The sequence below is a fragment of the Primulina eburnea genome, chromosome 7 (assembly GCF_022965805.1).
Source record: "Primulina eburnea isolate SZY01 chromosome 7, ASM2296580v1, whole genome shotgun sequence".
NCBI lineage: Eukaryota > Viridiplantae > Streptophyta > Magnoliopsida > Lamiales > Gesneriaceae > Primulina > Primulina eburnea.
The window spans coordinates 5,910,992-5,929,308 of record NC_133107.1 but is presented as its reverse complement, the minus strand read 5'-3'; the positions used below and the strand labels follow the sequence as shown (position 1 = coordinate 5,929,308).

Below are 18,317 nucleotides of genomic sequence, written 5' to 3'. Positions count from 1 at the left end.
GTCTAGTGAGCTTTTTGTTGACAAAGATGAAATGTTCGACCTTGCAAGATACAATAATTAAGAAGATTAAGATCGTCTTCCTTGGATATTTTCCAAATTCTATAGTTTAAATAATTTGTTTAATTAAATGTGATTTGTTGGATTGTATTATATCTTGGAGGAGCTCAATATGGTTGTATAATTTTTTTTTATCTTATAAATGAAAGTAATTTTATTAAAAAAATAATAATAATAAATCATGTTTACTAATACATGCATCATAATAATTGAACTAATGACTATAATTTATTCAATTAATACATAGATCATGTACTCATTCACGTGACAAGCACAAAAAAACAGCTGATCTACATCTCTGTAGTTAAGTCGATGCTACTTGAGGGTTATTGTTTTCACATTATTTGAATGAACAAAATTCACAGATATATGTAATTTTAAAAAATTTAGTGGACCTCCGATAACTAAATTTAGATCTTGATTCTATCATGTCCCTGTGTCCCGATACAAGCCGTCATTTCCACTTCTAGATCTCTTCTCCAATTCCTCAATATCACTTCTTTTCGAAACCCAACCGTTGTTTCTGTATTAAAATCAATAGGCTACTTCTACGGTAACCAATGGCTTTCGGAAAGAGCAACTTAAGGGAGGAAGAAAAAAGCCGAAACGCAGCAGCGACGGCGGCGTCTTCATCAGTGGTTTTCACCGATGCTGTGCTATACGCAACGATGCGCATCGTCGGGATGCCTGTTGACGTCCACACTAGAGATGGCTCGGTTTATTCTGGAATCTTCTACACCGCCTGCGTCGACCGTGACTTTGGTATTTTCGCCTTATGATTTCCGTAGCTCTCAGTTGAATTTTAGTAACCCGGAAAGGTTTTTGCATAATGGATCGAATAGTTTCAGGGTTTTAGTTTTCTTGAGAAATTCTGGTGCTTTTTGTCGTTCTGGATTGGTTTGTGCTTCAGTTTGGTGACTGATCGATACATTTTCTAGGACAGGCTCCGTTTTCCTGTTTCAATTCGAATTAGAAAATTCTTTATATTGAGTTATATATCCAAAATTGTGTGTACTTGCTGGTAATTCAGCCATGTCGATATAATTGAGTGTTGTTTACTTATGGTAGAAATTTTGAGCATGAGGATACTGTTGGTGAAATTTACCAAATCCATTTTTCGCACCTGATAGATTACATTTTGTATAGCTATTGTACTGAAGAATGCGAGAATGATCAAGAAGGGGAATCAAGAAGCAAATGTGGTTAGTGGCAGTTTGATAGACACACTAACAGTTCCCTCAGAAATTTTGCCCAAGTTGTTGCTAAGGCATGTAGTCTCAACTTTTCACAATTCTCAAGCTGTCTTAAATTGCATTTAGAAGTTTGATATTAATATTTTTTACTATTTTTCCCTATGTATAGGATGTTCGACTCCCTGCTAATGCCGTCACTGGATCTGGAGGGGGAAAGGGAATGGAGGAAGCTATTGTGGGCAATATAAAATACCCAGAGAGGGAGGCAAAGGTGATTATGCCTGACGAGTCGGGAGGAGATAAAAATCATAAAAACCAAACAAGGTGAGATTAAAGTATAATGTTTACCCAAAGTGATGATGCAATACCAGAAAAGATATATTGTTTTATGCATGCTACCTGCTATTCATTGGTGGGAAGATACTTTGGCGACTCAGAGATGGTAGCAGAAGGGTTTTGGGGCACGAGAGCGAGGAGGTCAATGATAGTGTATAGACTGGGAGAAGTTTGCTCATTATTTGATTCATGACACTGCTGCCGAATTGGCATTTAATTTGAGTACTTTTCTTTTGGTTATTTACAGTTACTTTTGTTGGTTCCCCCGAGTCTGCTGTTAAATGAAGAGTCTTGAAAAAGAATGAGATTATTCCGGATGTTGCACTTATATCTTTTTTGGTTGGCCATTAAGGTCTACAATGAGTATATCCTTATGATGCGCCATTGACCTATTGGCAGTTATTTTATTTGAACATTATGCTACCTAATTTTTTTTGGTTCTATGTACTTCAATGTTACTGTACTTTATACAAAATTATCATCTTGTCAGTTTTTAGTTTGTATTCTCCCTGTCAAGGTAAATTGACCTTGACATTCACTTATATGGATGGCCATGACATCTGGCTTCTTTTTTATTTTATCACCTTCTATTTGGGGCTGCCTCGGTCGTGCTCTATCAAATGAAAATTTATATTCAATACAAAATTAGAAGTGAAGTAGAATAATTTGTGATAATCCCCTCTCAACATCATACAAATAATTGAAATCTGTAAATGTTGATGACAGACCAGTTGATGGCCCACAAGAAATAAAGAGAGATAGCAAAAACATGTCCGAGCTTCAAGATGAAAGAATTGTATGTTGATGCGAACAAACCAATTCAATTCATGTGATTCTAAATTGTTTCTTGATATAAATTAATTTCTTCTTGCAGAGTCATGAACCTCAGGTCTCCAGCCCAAGCAGTAAGTTTCTGCCTCACTTCAAGATGAGGGAAAAGCTTCAGCTTGGAGCTGATCACAATCCACAAAGTGGGAAGATTAGCTGTAATTTTAATTATTTTTATGTTCTTTTCTTTTTTCTCTTTTATATATATATATATATATATAAAAGAGAGAGAGAGATTATGCTGCCCACCACTCGACGGGCAATGACGTAGCAGTGATGCAATCTTTTTTTCAAAAAAAAAAAAAATCGAACCTCTCCCCAAGTTTCTTCTTCTCCATTCATATTGCCCTCTTTTCCCCAAATTTCTTCTCAGCGATGAGAAATTTCACCACTGTCGCTGCCACCCCTAATTAAGACCCAACTCAACAACCCGACATGCCACCCCAAATAGCCACCTCCTACGTCAAAACACCTCCGCAATGTTATCAATTTATAATTATACTTTCGAATATGGATTCTAAAAAAATTTAATTTTTTTTGGGGGTTTTATTTTATAATTGGTATCTATTTTTGAGGTTTAGTATTTTTGGTTGTTTTCTTGGTGAAGATTTTTGTGCCGAGGTCTGGGAATTTAAATGGAATGCATTTTTCTCAAGATTGTGCTATTTATAAATAGTTTTGCACTATCTTTAATACATTGTAGTCTGTAGAGTTTTATACAAGATATAAGCATCTGTGAAGTTGGCTGGTGTGCCTTTTTTGGCTTTCAGACTATATTCTTAATGGTCCTATTATCCTTTTTTATTGTACAGACTGCATTCGAGACTGGAGAATGGGATTCAAATGGACAAAGCTATTATCAGCGGCACTTTGCCTCACAATTTTGATGGCACATGGAGTTAGCGGGTGGACAGGTGAAATACATGGAAGAGTGGTATGTGATGTGTGTGGTGACTCTTCAATTGGCCCCGAAGACCATGTTTTACAAGGCAAGACCTTATTATGATGTTTTTTTTTGTAATTTCATGGTTCGAGTGCCTATTTAGTGTGAATGTTGTTTTGTTGGATTTGATTGTTTTCTTGTCGACTAGAACCTTGATATAAGGTTGGAGATTAATTTATGGGCCATTTGGTGAGATAGACACCAAGCTAATATTTAATTCCTACTTCCCACATAAATGGACAGTGGTGTCGCTTAGGAGGTGAATGAACTAAAATTGTAATGATTCGGATATTTCTAACTAATTAGCTTTCCCAGCAAATTTTGAACCCACGGTACCATGGTGGTGCTATATGATGTTTTAGTTCCTTTTTTTGGGAAGTATATGATGTTTTAGTTCTTGTATTGCTAAGAAGTGAAAATATTACATTTTTTAGCCTAATATTTTCCTAGGTCAGGACTTTGTCATAAATATTGTGTGAACCTAGCCTTTGTTTTGGATAAGCAATATCAAGTAGAGCATAAATTTGATTTGATATTTCATGGACACAAATACTTTTCATCTCCCCAGGTTAGCAACTTTAAAAAAGTTCAATGTCTAATTTTTAATGATTCCACGCAGTTATGGTTCAAATAAGTAATGAGCGTGATCCAGAAGCTTCTTTTGGTTTGTGGTTTGCTAACCTAGGACTTCCATTTTCCTATTTGATTACTATTAGGCGGTCTTTTGAAATTGCAAGAACTTATAATTGATAGGCGTCATACTATGGCCCTGCCTTAAACTTCCAAGCTGCTGAAATGTGGGAAGGATGTTGTCATCATGCTAAATTCTTTCATTTGATTAGTTTTATATAGACCACGAAACACTTGTTTTATAGTGTGTGTACGTAACTAGTCATCCTTCAGCTTCTTTTACCAAGACTAGCAGGCTGTGGCAGAAAGCCAGTTCTTTATTTCTGATGTAGAGAACTTTTCATTTCTTTGGACAGGTGCCGAGGTGGCGGTGCTTTGCATAACAAAATCTGGAGAAGTTCTAAACTATCAAGCATTTACAAATGTTAACGGAGTATACACCGTGGCAGAGACGATGCCCGAGAGTGAACGTTGGGATGCTTGTCTAGCCAGACCCATTAGCAGTTTTCATCACCATTGCACCCACCTGGGAGATGGTAGCACCGGGGTCAAGTTCAGTTACACTCTTCCATCTGGCTATTCTCATACAGTCAGGCCCTTTGTATACCGTCCCACCGCTGCTCCTGCATACTGCAACTAGAAGCATATTTGTGCTTGAAATAGGAAATATACTAAATCGGAAAGGAAAACTTCTTGGACAGTTGAATATTAATGTTATATTTGTTTATTATCATGTGTAATCAGGTGTGAGCGTTATTTAATGGTCTTTGTAAAGTTTGATCATCACAAGCTTTGAATCCAATCAAACTTGAATATTTAGTTACTATGCTACCCGCGGAACAAATCTCCATGAAAAATTATCAAGTATTCAAGTGTACTCAGGTTTGCTAATAGGGTTAGTGGATATTTTAGAAATCATGGCAAGGAACTGATTTGATTTGGTTGGTTCAGTCTAACCCTGATTCAAAAACTAACTTGAGTGAAAATGATTGTTAATTTCATATGTACAACTTTAAACAAATTTTAAAAACTTAATTAAATTGATTTGAAACGTCTAATACACCACATTTATCTTTCTAGTAGGGACAACAATAGGACGTGTTTGGGATGTGTTTGGCCAAACATGAGACCCGTCCTGCTTCATTGTAAACCCGACCCATCTCGGACCAAAAATCCGATGGGTCTAATCCAGGTTGGACCTGCTTAATTTTTTAAAAAAAAATTGAATTTTGATCATTATATAATAAAAAAAATGTTTAAAAATTAATAAATCAATAAAATTAGTTTCTAACTTCATATTAATAATCTAATTCTAACTTTATATTAATAATATTTTTAAAATTATCACAAGTTAAAATCTATTATTTTTTATTTTACTCAAAACAAAATAAAATTCATATATTTTTGTTATAAAGAGATCATTATAAAATAAAATTATTTTAATTCTAAAATATTATAAACTAATTTTATTTATTTATTCAATAAATAAAAAACATAAATAAATTCTTAATATATATATATTTATATAAAGCGGCGGGTGGATTCGAGACGAGTCCATCAAATTCGAGTCGCCCAGATCCTTTCGGCACCAAGCTTGATTGGGTCTAAACTCGCCATGATCTTGCCTCGCCGGGGCGAGTTTAAACTCGACCTATTGTCATCTCTATCTCTGTAAATGAACAAGTGAATCGTGAAGTTTTTACAAGACGTTATTGGGTAAATCATAGCTTATAAGGGCAGTCCAACACATAACGATTTACTCTAATATCATGGACTTTGGCTTAAATCCATCATAAAAGCTAGCTCAAGAGAGAATCTTGTTCAATTCTATATATACAACTCACAAGAACTTAATTCAATTGTGAGACATCTAACACACATTTTACGTCCAGGAATGAACAACTAAATCCTGGAATTTACAAAACATTAGTGGATGGACCATAAATGCAGTCCAACACTATAACAGTGAGTCTGAGATCTAATAACATGTTAAACTCGAGTCTAACTTCATCTCAAAAGCTCGGAGGGATGATTGTGTGGTCCATATGCACAACTCCCAAAACTTAATCAATCGATGTGAGACATCTACCGGATTTCATTGACGAAACTTCTGCTCGACTCTATGAATCCCACTTAAAATATGTAAATACACAAAGCAGAACTAGTTTAAATAAATCTTCAAAGATACTAGTTTAATGAGAAAAAAAAATTCGTTTATAGAAGAATTGATCTAAAACAATTATAAAACCAAATCAAAGAAATTTTTACACACACCGAAATAAATTTTCATCAACTTTTTGAACACATAATTTTGAAATCTATTTGATTTTTTTTAATAATTAAGTACAAATATTATTTTTATTTCATAAAAAAGGTAACTCGAGGTCTAGCTATAGGGATGATTTTATACTATATCAAGAGAATTACTTAGTTTGTATAAGATGAATAATTGAATATCTCAAGTGAAAAATAACATATTAAGTGAATAAAAAAATACTAATAGATTAATCATTATTTGTTTTTTTTTAAGATGTCTATAATATAAATATGTTATGTATTTTTTTTTTCAACTTTGAGAAATGCAATCGCTATCTTTGATATAGATAAACCCAAAAAAACTAATATAAAAATTTTGAGTAGGTATTGTAAGACGGTCTCACAAATCTTTATCTATGAGACAAGTCAACTATATCGATATTCATAATAAAAGTAATACTCTTAGGGGGGTGTATTCAATCTAAACTTTTAATGACTTTTAATGACTTTTTTTAAAAGGTGGACTTTTGTGGAGTTGGTGGATTTTGATTGATTTTTATAGAATCTCATGGAATTGTAAAACAAATTTCATAGACTTTTTTTTCAAGATTTTTGTAGACTTTTGTAAACTTTTGTAAATTTTTATAATTGTGATTTATTTTTTTATTAATTTCTTTTAAATAATTATTGGACATGTATAACCTATTAAATTTTAAATTTTTTTTATTTATGAAAATGTAAATAAATTTTACTTATTTAAAGGTTAAATAAATTTAATTTGTGAAAAACGACAAATGAACTATCCAATTTATTGAAATCAAAATTTCAATTCTTTATGTCAATTCAACATATTAATGAACAATTATAAGTTCATAATAAAATTTTATTAAAATGAACAATTTATGAAATACAATAATCATAATGATTCAAGAAAAAAACAACAATTTATCTATTTTTACACATAAATATTGGCAATATAATAAATTCAAGATTGACCAATCATACCTTTGAATAGAAGAAATTTTGAGAGAGAGAGAAGAACCCTAGAGATGGCTTGAGATAGAAGAGAGATAGCGTATTTTTTTAAAAAAAAGTCCATCAAAATCTTTGGTATAGGTGGAAGAATATTTTAGATTTTCTGCAATTGTACATAAGGCTTCAAGGTTTGTACATGAATAATAAAATAAGAATCCTTGAAAATCTATGGATTTTTTGGATACCTCTTGACTTTTGTAGAGTTTTAAAAAGTCAAGTTTGAATACCACATGACTTTTTAAAACTCTACCAAAATCCATATTGAATACCACTAAACATATATAGAGTCATTAAAAGTTTAGATTGAATACCTCTAGATTTTAAAATTCCATAAAAGTCATTAAAAGTTTAGATTGAATACACCCCCCTTAGGGTGTGTTTGGTTGGGTGGATTAAATAAGGATAGATTAATAGTCCAATATTTATCGTTAAAATTTTAAGTTGTTTTAATAATCATTTTGACCCGGTTTAAGATCTAATTTTATGGATAACTATTTGATTAATAAAATTGGATCTTAAACCGGGTCAAAATGATTATTAAAACATCTTAAAATTTTAATGATAAATATTGGACTATTAATCTATCCTTATTTAATCCACCCAACCAAACACACTCTTAGTATAAAAAATAATATTTTGTGAAAAAAATTTGTAAGACGATTTCAGGAATATATATAAAATCATCATTAAAAAAATATTAATTTTTATGGAAACCAAACACGTTGAGTAATTAGGAAAATTCGATCCCATCTGTTGGACCAATGGCAGCATAGAATGACTCATCTATTCAACGGAGCCGCGTCATATAACCATAAACGAACGAATTAAAAGAAGAGGGAGAATCAAATTCGAAGCATCCTTTAGCCAATTCACGCAAGCAAACCGATTTTCGGATAAAACCCTCTGATCCTCTGTGATTTCAGTATTTGTGGGAAGGGGCGATAAGAAATCACCCCGTTCAATTATAGAAGATGATGTATTGGTTGAAGCAATTGCGAATCGCATTTGGGGCCTCGTTCCTGTGGCTGGTTTGCTTGATTTACTTCACCCAGGTTTTTTTTTTGTTATTTCGTCGTTTCTAAACTTCCTGATTGTTTTGGTCTCATTTGATATTGATTTTACGATTTTTATCGTTTCTTTCTTGAATTTGAGATGCGATTTTGGTTTTTTTGTCATCCTTGGAGAGGGTGTCATCACTTCCTCGAGTTTTTTAATATTATCTCGTAATGGCGGCTTCTCTTGAACTGAATTAGCATGAGAAATGAATTAGGCATATTTTTACTAGTATAAACCAAATTATGGACATTTCCTCGTATTATTACACGGAATAATTGTTGGTCCCACGTGCGGAATTTGAGATAATAAAAGCCGAAAATAAAGAATAAACTGGACACCGAGACTTACGTGGAAAACCCCTAAAAATAATTAAGGTAAAAACCACGGGCAAAGATGAAAAGAATTTCCACTATAATATTTTGTGGTGTACAACTCACTCACTGTGTTTCCAAAGAGAACACACACTCTCTTAATACAGGAGAACAAAACACCTCACAAATATTATAGAACTAAGCACTCAAATGCTTATAAGATGAGAGAAAACTCGAAGAAGGGATGATTTCAGAATGAAAGGGGGAGCTCTATTTATAGAGCCTCTTGACCGTGTGAACACGCGTTTTATACGCGTAAAACCCATCTTCCGTCTTCTGAAATGTAGCCAACCACACGTTTTCAAAATCAAATTTGCCAACCCCAACATGCATTTAATACATGTTCCTGCCGACATTTCTCCCACTTGGAGATTTGATTGAGAATCAAACACATCTCCACACATCCTTTCAATCTTGCCATTACCTGCTGCTTACGTTTCCGCTAGACCACTTGAGAATCTACACCACTCAAACTTTTCAGTATTCACTGGCTTGGTCAGAAAATCAGCTATATTTTCTTTCGTATGGATCTTCTGCATATCCACGCTTCCTTCTTCTACTACTTCTCGAACAAAGTGAAATTGAACTCCAATGTGTTTCGTCCTGGAATGAAAGACTGGATTCCTTGCGATGTGCAAGGCACTCTGACTGTCACAAAACAAAAGAACACTCTCTTGTTTGTGCCCGATCTCCTCCAATAACCTTTTAATCCATATTGCCTCCTTACAACCTTGAGTAGCTGCCATGTATTCTGCCTCTGTTGTAGATAACGCCACAACCGTCTGCAGTTTTGAAACCCAGCTTACTGCTCCCCCTGCAAGCGTAAACACATAACCAGTAGTAGATTTCCACTTATCAGGATCACCTGCATAATCTGAATCGACATAGCCCCTGAGTGTAAAATCCGATCCTCCATAACATAATGCAGCATTCGAGGTACCCTTAATATATCTAAGGATCCTCTTAACAGTGCTCCAATGCTCTCTTCCAGGATTCGCCATATACCGACTAACTGCTCCCACTGCTTGAGCAATGTCCGGTCTTGTACAGATCATAGCGAACATCAAACTTCCCACTGCTGATGCATACGGTACTCGAGACATCTCCATCCTCTCCGCTTCACTGTTAGGACACATCTCGGAGGATAACTTGAAGTTAACAGGAAGAGGGGTCGAGATTGGCTTACTATCTTGCATGTAGAAGCGTTGCAAGATTTTCTTCAAATAATTTTTCTGCGAAAGCCAAATCTTTCTGTTACTTCTATCTCGGTGAACTTGCATCCCTAGAATCTTGTTTGCTGGTCCCAAGTCCTTCATATCAAATTCCCTAGCCAACTGTGCCTTCAATCCTTGGACCTGATCTTTGTTGGGGCCTGCTACCAACATGTCGTCCACTTACAACAGCAAAATGATATAATCATCACCAGACCTCTTGAAATACGTACAAGGGTCTGCACTCAGTCTGTTGTATCCAAGGCTCATGATATAGGAATCAAATCTCTTGTACCAACACCTCGGCGCCTGTTTGAGACCGTACAGAGATTTCTTCAACCTGCAAACCAAGTTCTCATTGCCTTTTTCCGCAAAACCTTCTGGCTGGAGCATATAGATTTCTTCTTCAAGATCTCCATGAAGAAACGCCGTTTTCACATCTAGCTGTTCTAGATGTAGGTCAAACACCGCACACAATGCCAACACTACTCTGACTGTTGTAAGCCGAACCACATGAGAAAATATCTCATTGAAGTCGATGCCTTCTTTCTGAGCATACCCTTTTACTACCAATCTAGCACGATATCGCTCCACTTGGTTATTGTCATCACGCTTGATCTTATAGACCCATCTGTTTCCAATGGCTTTTCTCCCTCGTGGTAGTGTAACAAGATCCCAAGTTTTATTTCTGTCTAATGCCTCCAACTCTTCTTGCATTGCTATCATCCATAAGGATACATCCGAACTTTGAGTAGCCTCGTGAAAACTCGATGGCTCCCCATCCTCTGATAATAGACAATATGCAATGTTGCTTTCAGTGACATAATCTGAAAGCCAACCTGGTGGTCTTCTGTCTCGAGTTGACTGCCTCAGATTGGAAACCTCAGACTCAACATGTTCTTGTTCTTCGTGCTCTGGTACTGCTTCACAAGAAACTTGACCTTCGTCCGTTTTATTTTCCACCTGAAAAATATTAGTTTCTGAATTCGGTGTGCCTTTGTCTCCCTTTACTTTATCTTCCTCGAAGATAACATCCCTGCTGATGACAAGCTTGTGAACAGTAGGATCCCACAAGCGAAACCCCTTTACTCCATCAGCATAACCCAAGAAGATACATTTTCTGGATTTCGAATCCAACTTTGATCTTTTTCGCTCATTGTACAGAACGTACACCGGACTTCCAAATGTATGCAAATGAGAATAATCTGTCGGCTTCCCAGTCCACATCTCCATCGGAGTCTTCAGATCAATCGCCACTGAAGGAGAACGATTGATAATATAACAAGCGGTTTTGACTGCTTCCGCCCAAAATGACTTTTCTAGACCCGCAGTCCTCAACATAGCTCTTGTTCTGTCCAACAAGGTCCTGTTCATCCGCTCTGCCACTCCATTCTGTTGGGGTGTGTAAGCCGTCGTGAATTGTCTTTTGATGCCCTCATGTTGACAATATGCATCAAACTCATCACTGGTATATTCTCCTCCATTGTCAGTCCTCAGACACTTGATTTTCTTTTCTGAATCAAGTTCAACCCGCGCTTTGAAATCTTTGAAGACCTGGAAAACATCTGATTTCTTCTTGATTGGATACACCCAACGTCTCCTAGAGAAATCATCAATGAACGAGACAAAGTATCTCGCTCCTCCTAGGGATACAACCGGTGCTTGCCAAACATCCGAATTAATCAGCTCCAATATGCTTTTGCTCCTGGCAGTAGAAGTGCCAAACTTTAATCTGTGTTGTTTACTGGTAACACAATGCTCACAAAAGGGTATTGACACTTTTGTAAGTCCCGGCAGCAGCTTCCGTTCTGAGAGAATTTTCAACCCCCGTTCTGACATATGCCCGAGCTTTCTATGCCATAACACTGTTAATTCTTCTCCTGAACCAATTGATGCAACAGCTAGTTCTGCCTCTTTGTGTGTTTCTCCCAAAAGTACATACAGATTTGCAGCAACCTTTTCCGCCTTCATAACCACAAGCGCCCCCTTCACAATTTTCATGATCCCGTTCTCGATCCGAGTTTTGCACCCGATGTCATCCAATTGTCCCAAGGACAAAAGATTTTTCGTCAGTCCTTTCACATGTCGTACCTCCTGTATGGTGCGAATGGTGCCATCAAACATTTTAATTTTGATAGTACCGACCCCAGCGATTTCCAAGGCATGATCATTTCCCATGAATACAGATCCTCCTGAGATTGGTTCATAATGATCAAACCATTCTCTCCGAGACGTCCTGTGCCACGTCGCTCCTGAATCCATAATCCATGTGTCACAAAATTTGTGTCTGCCTTCTGCAACAGTTGCTGCTTCGCTGAATAATATTTCACCACTGCCTGAAGTACTGGCCACATTTCCTTGAGAACTTTTATCAATACTCGTACACTCTTTCTTGAAGTGCCCTTTACCGCCACATTTAAAGCAGTAAATATTTTTCTTCTTACTTCTTGACTTTGATCTACCTCGTCTTTGGCTCCCACTGGAGTCACGGTCCATAAATCTTCCTCTTATCATCGGTAACGCCTCTGCCTGCTTCGAGGATACCAACCTATCTTCCTTATTCTTGCGCCGGCTTTCTTCTCCGAGAACCGCAGTTAAGACATCGTCGAATCTTAGAAAGCCCATCAGAATATTGTTGGTAATGTTGATGATAAGTTGATCGTATGAATCTGGTAGACTTTGAAGTAGAAGCTCTGCACGTTCATTTTCCCCTATTTTATGCCCCATGGAAGTGAGTTGGGCAAATAGAGTATTTAGTGTATTGATATGGTCGGTCATCGATGAGGATTCCGCCATCCGAAGAGTGTAAAGCCTTCTCTTTAGGAAAATCATATTGTGTAGCGACTTGACCTCGTACATCTTTGTTAGAGTATCCCAGATAACTTTGGCTGTTTTTATCTCAGAGATACTTGACAAAACTTCGTCTGCTATAGCCAAGTGTAAATTGGCAACAACGTTATCATTCATCTCATTCCACTTTCCATCATCTGTAATCTCCACCGGTCTATCTCCAATAGCCGCCAAGCAATTTTCTTTTCTTAAAACTGCTTGTATCTTTATTTTCCACAGCATAAAATTGCTTCCGTTGAACTTTGCTATCTCGTACCTTCCCGCCATTATGTCTACAACAATTTTAGTAGACTGGACAAAATAATCCCGCCTTAAATAAAAAATCTCAAAAAATCTTTTCTGATGTGGAAGATCAGTCTAGGCTGCAACCACAGAGCATACTCAGAATTTTAAGAAATTTTAAACCAAGGCTCTGATACCACTTGTTGGTCCCACTGCGGAATTTGAGATAATAAAAGCCGAAAATAAAGAATAAACTGGACACCGAGATTTACGTGGAAAACCCCTAAAAATAATTAGGGTAAAAACCACGGGCAAGATGAAAAGAATTTCCACTATAATATTTTGTGGTGTACAACTCACTCACTGTGTTTCCAAAGAGAACACACACTCTCTTAATACAGGAGAACAAAACACCTCACAAATATTATAGAACTAAGCACTCAAATGCTTATAAGATGAGAGAAAACTCGAAGAAGGGATGATTTCAGAATGAAAGGGGGAGCTCTATTTATAGAGCCTCTTGACCGTGTGAACACGCGTTTTATACGCGTAAAACCCATCTTCCGTCTTCTGAAATGTAGCCAACCACACGTTTCAAAATCAAATTTGCCAACCCCAACATGCATTTAATACATGTTCCTGCCGACAATAATGAGCTATGCGAAATGGAAATGAATAATTTGCGCAGATTTGTATCATCCCGATTCCTTGAAGATTACATCCTTTTCTTTCTTACATATGTTTGTTTGTGTTTTTGAATACTTGTTGTGAATTCAAATCTGCATATTTTACTCTTACATGGTCATGTGAACCAGGGTTTCAGGTCATTTGTATGGACCGCCGTGTCATACCAGCTAAAAGACAAGCTAAAGCTATCGCCCTCAGCATCCCAGTTTGTGACTTCAATAGCTTTTTTCCCTTGGAGCATCAAACCATTATATGGGTACGGGCCTATTTGTGTGTCTCATGTGATAGTAGCTTGGTTCGAAGATGAAACTCTGTTTCATTCAGTTGAAAGAAAAAAAATTTATGTGGGTTGTGTATGTGAGGTTCTTTTCGCTGCTTCAACGTTACCCACTAAGCATAAAATTTTATATTAGTCAATGAATGGAAATTCCACCTGATAAAAGAAAATATGGAAAAAATTGTCAAGACTAATATGAAGACGAATGATATGGTTTCACTGAAAGGCATTCTATGATGCTTAAGTTTAACATGATTTAGGGCTGGCTAGGAAATCAATCATCAATATAGCTTTCTATAGTTGGTGTTAGATATAAGCGAAGGTGCCATTTCTTTGTGAAACTTAAATTTAAAGAAGTACTCTATCTTACCATGAAAATTGAGGTGTGATTTATATTTATTTGCAGTATACTGTCTGACTGCATACCAATTCGAGGAAGAAAAAGGATCCCTTACTTGAAAATTGCATCATTGCTTTCTCTTTTTCCATGGCTAATTTTAAGCGTCAATGAATCCTTAAGGAGTGATAGAGTGCCACTCATGATTCTTTTAACAGTGCAAAATCTGGGGTCTGCAACGGCTGACGTTGTGATTGATGCTATGATTGCTGAGGCCGTAAGACTTGAGCGGTAAGTTACTTGATCGAGTGTATTCCCCGCTTTATGACTGGTTGATGTGTATAAATTCTGTTCAAAGTTTCGAAAACTTAAATGTTCAATTGTTTTGTTTCATAGACTTTAATTCATGAGTTATGATCTATAATCATGCAAAAAGATACTTCAATCGGATCACTACTTGTGATCAGCAAGGGTTTGGTTGTCCATGCCCATTGACCAAATTTGAGCAAAACTTCATGTTTATTTACTTTAATGGTCAGAGTAGATTGCTGAAACTGTAAATGCTACCATAGTTTGATTATTTGTCCTCCATATGGGTGCAAAAACATTACAAAGGGGGATGAAAGTATCTAGGGCTTTTCATTTTGATGAACTTTCAGTTAAATATCAATTTTTTATTAAATGAAAGACTTTTCTGAAAGGCTAATGAATTGCACTGAAATGCTGAATATTTTCCGAATTAGTCTACCTGGAATTAATCTTTTTGGTATTTGTGGAAGTCTGTATACTTTAATGATTCTGCAGAATCTTCCAGGCTCCAGGCGCGTAGACAATTTTTTCATTATCGGTTGTGCTTTTGAATTATTATAGCTTGTTAATAATATGCTTTTCAGTAGTAAAGCAGATGTATTATATGATTATCACTACTATCTGGGTTCAAACATTTTTTTACCCACACTAGCTTTTGAATTATTATATATTGTTAATAATATGCTTCCCAGTAGTAAAACCAATGTATTATATGATCATCAGTCATCACTACTATATGGGCTCAAAAAAATTTTATTTACCCACACACCATGCATGTTTACATGTGGTTAACTGAAGTGGTATTTTAGCTTCTAGAAAACAAACTGAGGTTTTACACTTACACTTAAACAGGGCATCTTTCGCTGGTGATCTTCAATCCTTATCCTGGATGACAATGGCTTTGGGAGGAATCTGCGGGAGTCTACTCGGGGGATATGCACTCACTAATTTACAAACATATAATATCTTTTTACTTTTTTCAGCATTACCAGCCATACAGCTATTTTCGAGCGGATTAGTCGAGGAAAAATCAGTGGGAAATAAAGAATATCCTGAATACTCTACTTTGGACAAAGGCACTAACTCAATGAATGGTAGAAGCTTTCTGGACAAACCTAGAAACAATGTTTCCAGACGGAAAAGAAACAAGAAAAGTGCCAAAAGAGGACTGGATACCTCAGAGAATTCTCAAATTCCTGAAATAGATGGATCTTTGGCAATGAAATGGTTTCATTCTTTGAAAATGGCCAGTATTACATTGTTAAGGGCATTTCAACAGCCAATCATTTTCAGGTAACTACTGAGATTTTTCCAGCAGAATTTTCAAATATTTTATGCAATGAGTAAAAGGTTCATCATTGCCAATTTCAGGTTCTTTTCCCAAATCAAAATCTTACATTGGTTTTGTTGTCATCGTTTCTTTGTCGTGGATGGTTTTAATTAACTAATGGTTTGTTTTTTGTGGTCATACTCTCTCGGGAATTCTAGACCGATGATATGGTTTTTCTTAGCAAATGTGACAGTCCCAAACCTTTCAACAGTTATGTTCTATTACCAGACAGAAACTCTGAAATTGGAAGCATCCTTCTTGGGCACAGTACGTGTAGTTGGGTGGTTTGGCCTCATGCTTGGAACCTTTATATATAGCCGGTACTTGAAGAAGATGAAACTACGTAGCATTCTATTGTAAGTTTATTCCAAACTAATGTTTTAAACCGTTATTGTCTTGTGGATTCTATTGTAAATTAATTCCAAAATAATTTTTTAAGCTATTCTTGCTCTTGTGAGGTCTAATGAAGTATGTCCAGGTATGCTCATATTGGCTTATCGCTATTGACTCTTCTGGATGGAGTGCTGGTATCTAGATCTAATCTTTCACTAGGCATATCTGACAAGTTTATGGTGCTTTTTGGGTCGGCTCTTTCAGACGGTGTCAACCAATTTAAGTACGTGTTACAATTTTGGCATAAGATTATTACATTCATGGTTTTATCTTGGCATGTCATAGGAAAGCCATCATAAATCTTGAAATATTACTGATTTCAGCGATGATCACCTGATATGGTGTATGATTGATTGTCAGGTTCATGCCATTCTTGATCTTGTCTGGACAACTTTGCCCGCCTGGTATAGAAGGAACTTTGTATGCACTTTTCATGTCTATAAACAACTTGGGTTCAACGGTGGGCTCCTTTGTTGGTGCTGGTTTGGCTTCCATTCTCAACATCTCTTCAGGATCTTTCGACAACCTTTTCTGGGGCATTATTATCCAGTTTCTCTGCACTTACATCCCTGTGGCTTTCTTATTTTTGATACCAAAAGAAGTCACGGGGATATCAGCATAGGATACAGGTACCAAAATGGATTTTTACATTTTGGAATTTCATATACAAGAGAGTTAGTCTTGGAATTTTTATCGGGACATTTCTTTTTCCAATGGCCCCAAGAAAACTGAAATTATACATACACTTTTAGTGGGAACTGTTTTCGTAATTTTAATATATACTTTTAGAAGATCATGTATCATGTTAGTGAGTGATTTATTGGAAACTCTTGGCTGGTATCCTAAGGCCATATCGTACGGCCCCATGCGACTTTAGCCATGGGATTTATGTGATATATAATATATGAAACTCACGACATCACACACAATATCAAATTTCCCATTTTTCATATGTAATCTTTCGAGGGTAGGTGTCTTGTGAGACAGTCTCACGAATCTTTATGTGTGAAACAGGTTAACCCTACTGATATTCACTATAAAAAGTAATACTTTTAGCATAAAAAGTAATAACTTTTTCATGGATGACTCAAATAAGAGAAAATAAGATATTTGTCTCACAAAATACGATCCGTGAGATTGTCTCACATAAGTTTTTTCCATCTTTCGAAGAGAATTTGGATGATTATGCGGTAGAAGGCCAATTATAAAGTGATTCTCAATAATTTCTGAACTTATGATTAAAATCCAAAGGATGATTCTAATAACATATATATCATGTTTCTGCAGTCGTTAGCTCGTCGCGTGTGAATTTCAACAATTTTATGACTTCGATATTACCGGATGATCATGTGCCATATAATTGTGCTCAAATTTTATTTGGGTTTCTATGCATACACTTCCTCCCTTACATGTTATCATTTTTAAGTGTAGATGGCATTTGGTCAGATCTTACCGTCACACCTTTAACAAAAAGTCAAAATACATTGGTCAACACTAGAATGTTAGGAGATTAAATTCTATAGAAGAGGTAGCTAGACTTCGTTGGGCTGTAAATAGTTGTGTCCATTAATTATAGCAGAGAAAAAATTGTCCTAGTAAAATGTCTGAAATTTGAAGTGGAAATATTAAATTACCTGGCAGAGCCTATATTCAGACACCAAAATAGAAACTGTAATGGACAGATATTAGTTAGTAGTATTCATTTGTTCCTATTCTACGACTCAGAAATAACCAGATTCGGTAAATGCATGGGCATTGTAATAAATAATATAATTGACTACCCTGTTAATTAATTAATTGGAGCATCCCACGAAAAAGTTTCCCTTTTGTTTTCATTTATTTTTTAATAATAAGATAATACATTTATAATAAAGTATACTTTTTTGCTTAGTGGGGACGGCAATACTTGCCATCTCCACCAAATTTTATAAATACCTTGTAAAATTGAGATTATCTTTTTAATTCGAATATTTATCCAATGTCATACTTTTAAGTA

The 18,317-nt window shown here is 35.8% G+C and overlaps 2 protein-coding genes across 4 annotated transcripts; both read left to right on the top strand.

The window, feature by feature from the left end:
* The first annotated feature begins 467 nt into the window (after positions 1-467).
* Positions 468-4,811, top strand: LOC140836943 (uncharacterized). 3 transcript variants are annotated; one of them, XM_073202833.1, is made up of 7 exons: positions 468-819; positions 1,204-1,324; positions 1,420-1,574; positions 2,313-2,382; positions 2,461-2,491; positions 3,227-3,403; positions 4,344-4,811. In XM_073202833.1, the coding sequence occupies exons 3-7, from the start codon at positions 1,471-1,473 to the stop codon at positions 4,625-4,627; spliced, it is 666 nt and encodes a 221-aa protein (XP_073058934.1). In that variant the 5' UTR covers positions 468-819; positions 1,204-1,324; positions 1,420-1,470; the 3' UTR covers positions 4,628-4,811. The 3 variants fall into 3 exon arrangements, with proteins under 3 accessions (XP_073058934.1, XP_073058932.1, XP_073058933.1); XM_073202831.1 differs by having other exon boundaries at positions 2,461-2,572; XM_073202832.1 differs by having other exon boundaries at positions 469-819; positions 2,461-2,557.
* A 3,272-nt stretch (positions 4,812-8,083) lies between these two features.
* Positions 8,084-17,117, top strand: LOC140836941 (probable folate-biopterin transporter 4). The gene is made up of 7 exons (XM_073202829.1): positions 8,084-8,330; positions 13,804-13,931; positions 14,359-14,580; positions 15,451-15,891; positions 16,087-16,284; positions 16,407-16,544; positions 16,682-17,117. Exons 1-7 carry the CDS (start codon positions 8,250-8,252, stop codon positions 16,941-16,943), a joined length of 1,470 nt encoding a protein of 489 aa, XP_073058930.1. The 5' UTR covers positions 8,084-8,249; the 3' UTR covers positions 16,944-17,117.
* The last annotated feature ends 1,200 nt before the right edge of the window (positions 17,118-18,317 follow it).

Coding starts and splice junctions, on each gene's coding strand:
- LOC140836941 (XM_073202829.1), top strand. CDS start 8,250: ATGATGTATTGGTTGAAGCAATTGCGAATCGCATTTGGGGCCTCGTTC. Junction 13,932..14,358: donor AGCATCAAACCATTATATGG/GTACGGGCCTAT, acceptor ATTTATTTGCAG/TATACTGTCTGACTGCATAC. Junction 15,892..16,086: donor CAACAGCCAATCATTTTCAG/GTAACTACTGAG, acceptor CGGGAATTCTAG/ACCGATGATATGGTTTTTCT.
- LOC140836943 (XM_073202831.1), top strand. CDS start 1,471: ATGGAGGAAGCTATTGTGGGCAATATAAAATACCCAGAGAGGGAGGCA. Junction 1,575..2,312: donor AATCATAAAAACCAAACAAG/GTGAGATTAAAG, acceptor TGTTGATGACAG/ACCAGTTGATGGCCCACAAG. Junction 2,573..3,226: donor ACAAAGTGGGAAGATTAGCT/GTAATTTTAATT, acceptor TTTATTGTACAG/ACTGCATTCGAGACTGGAGA.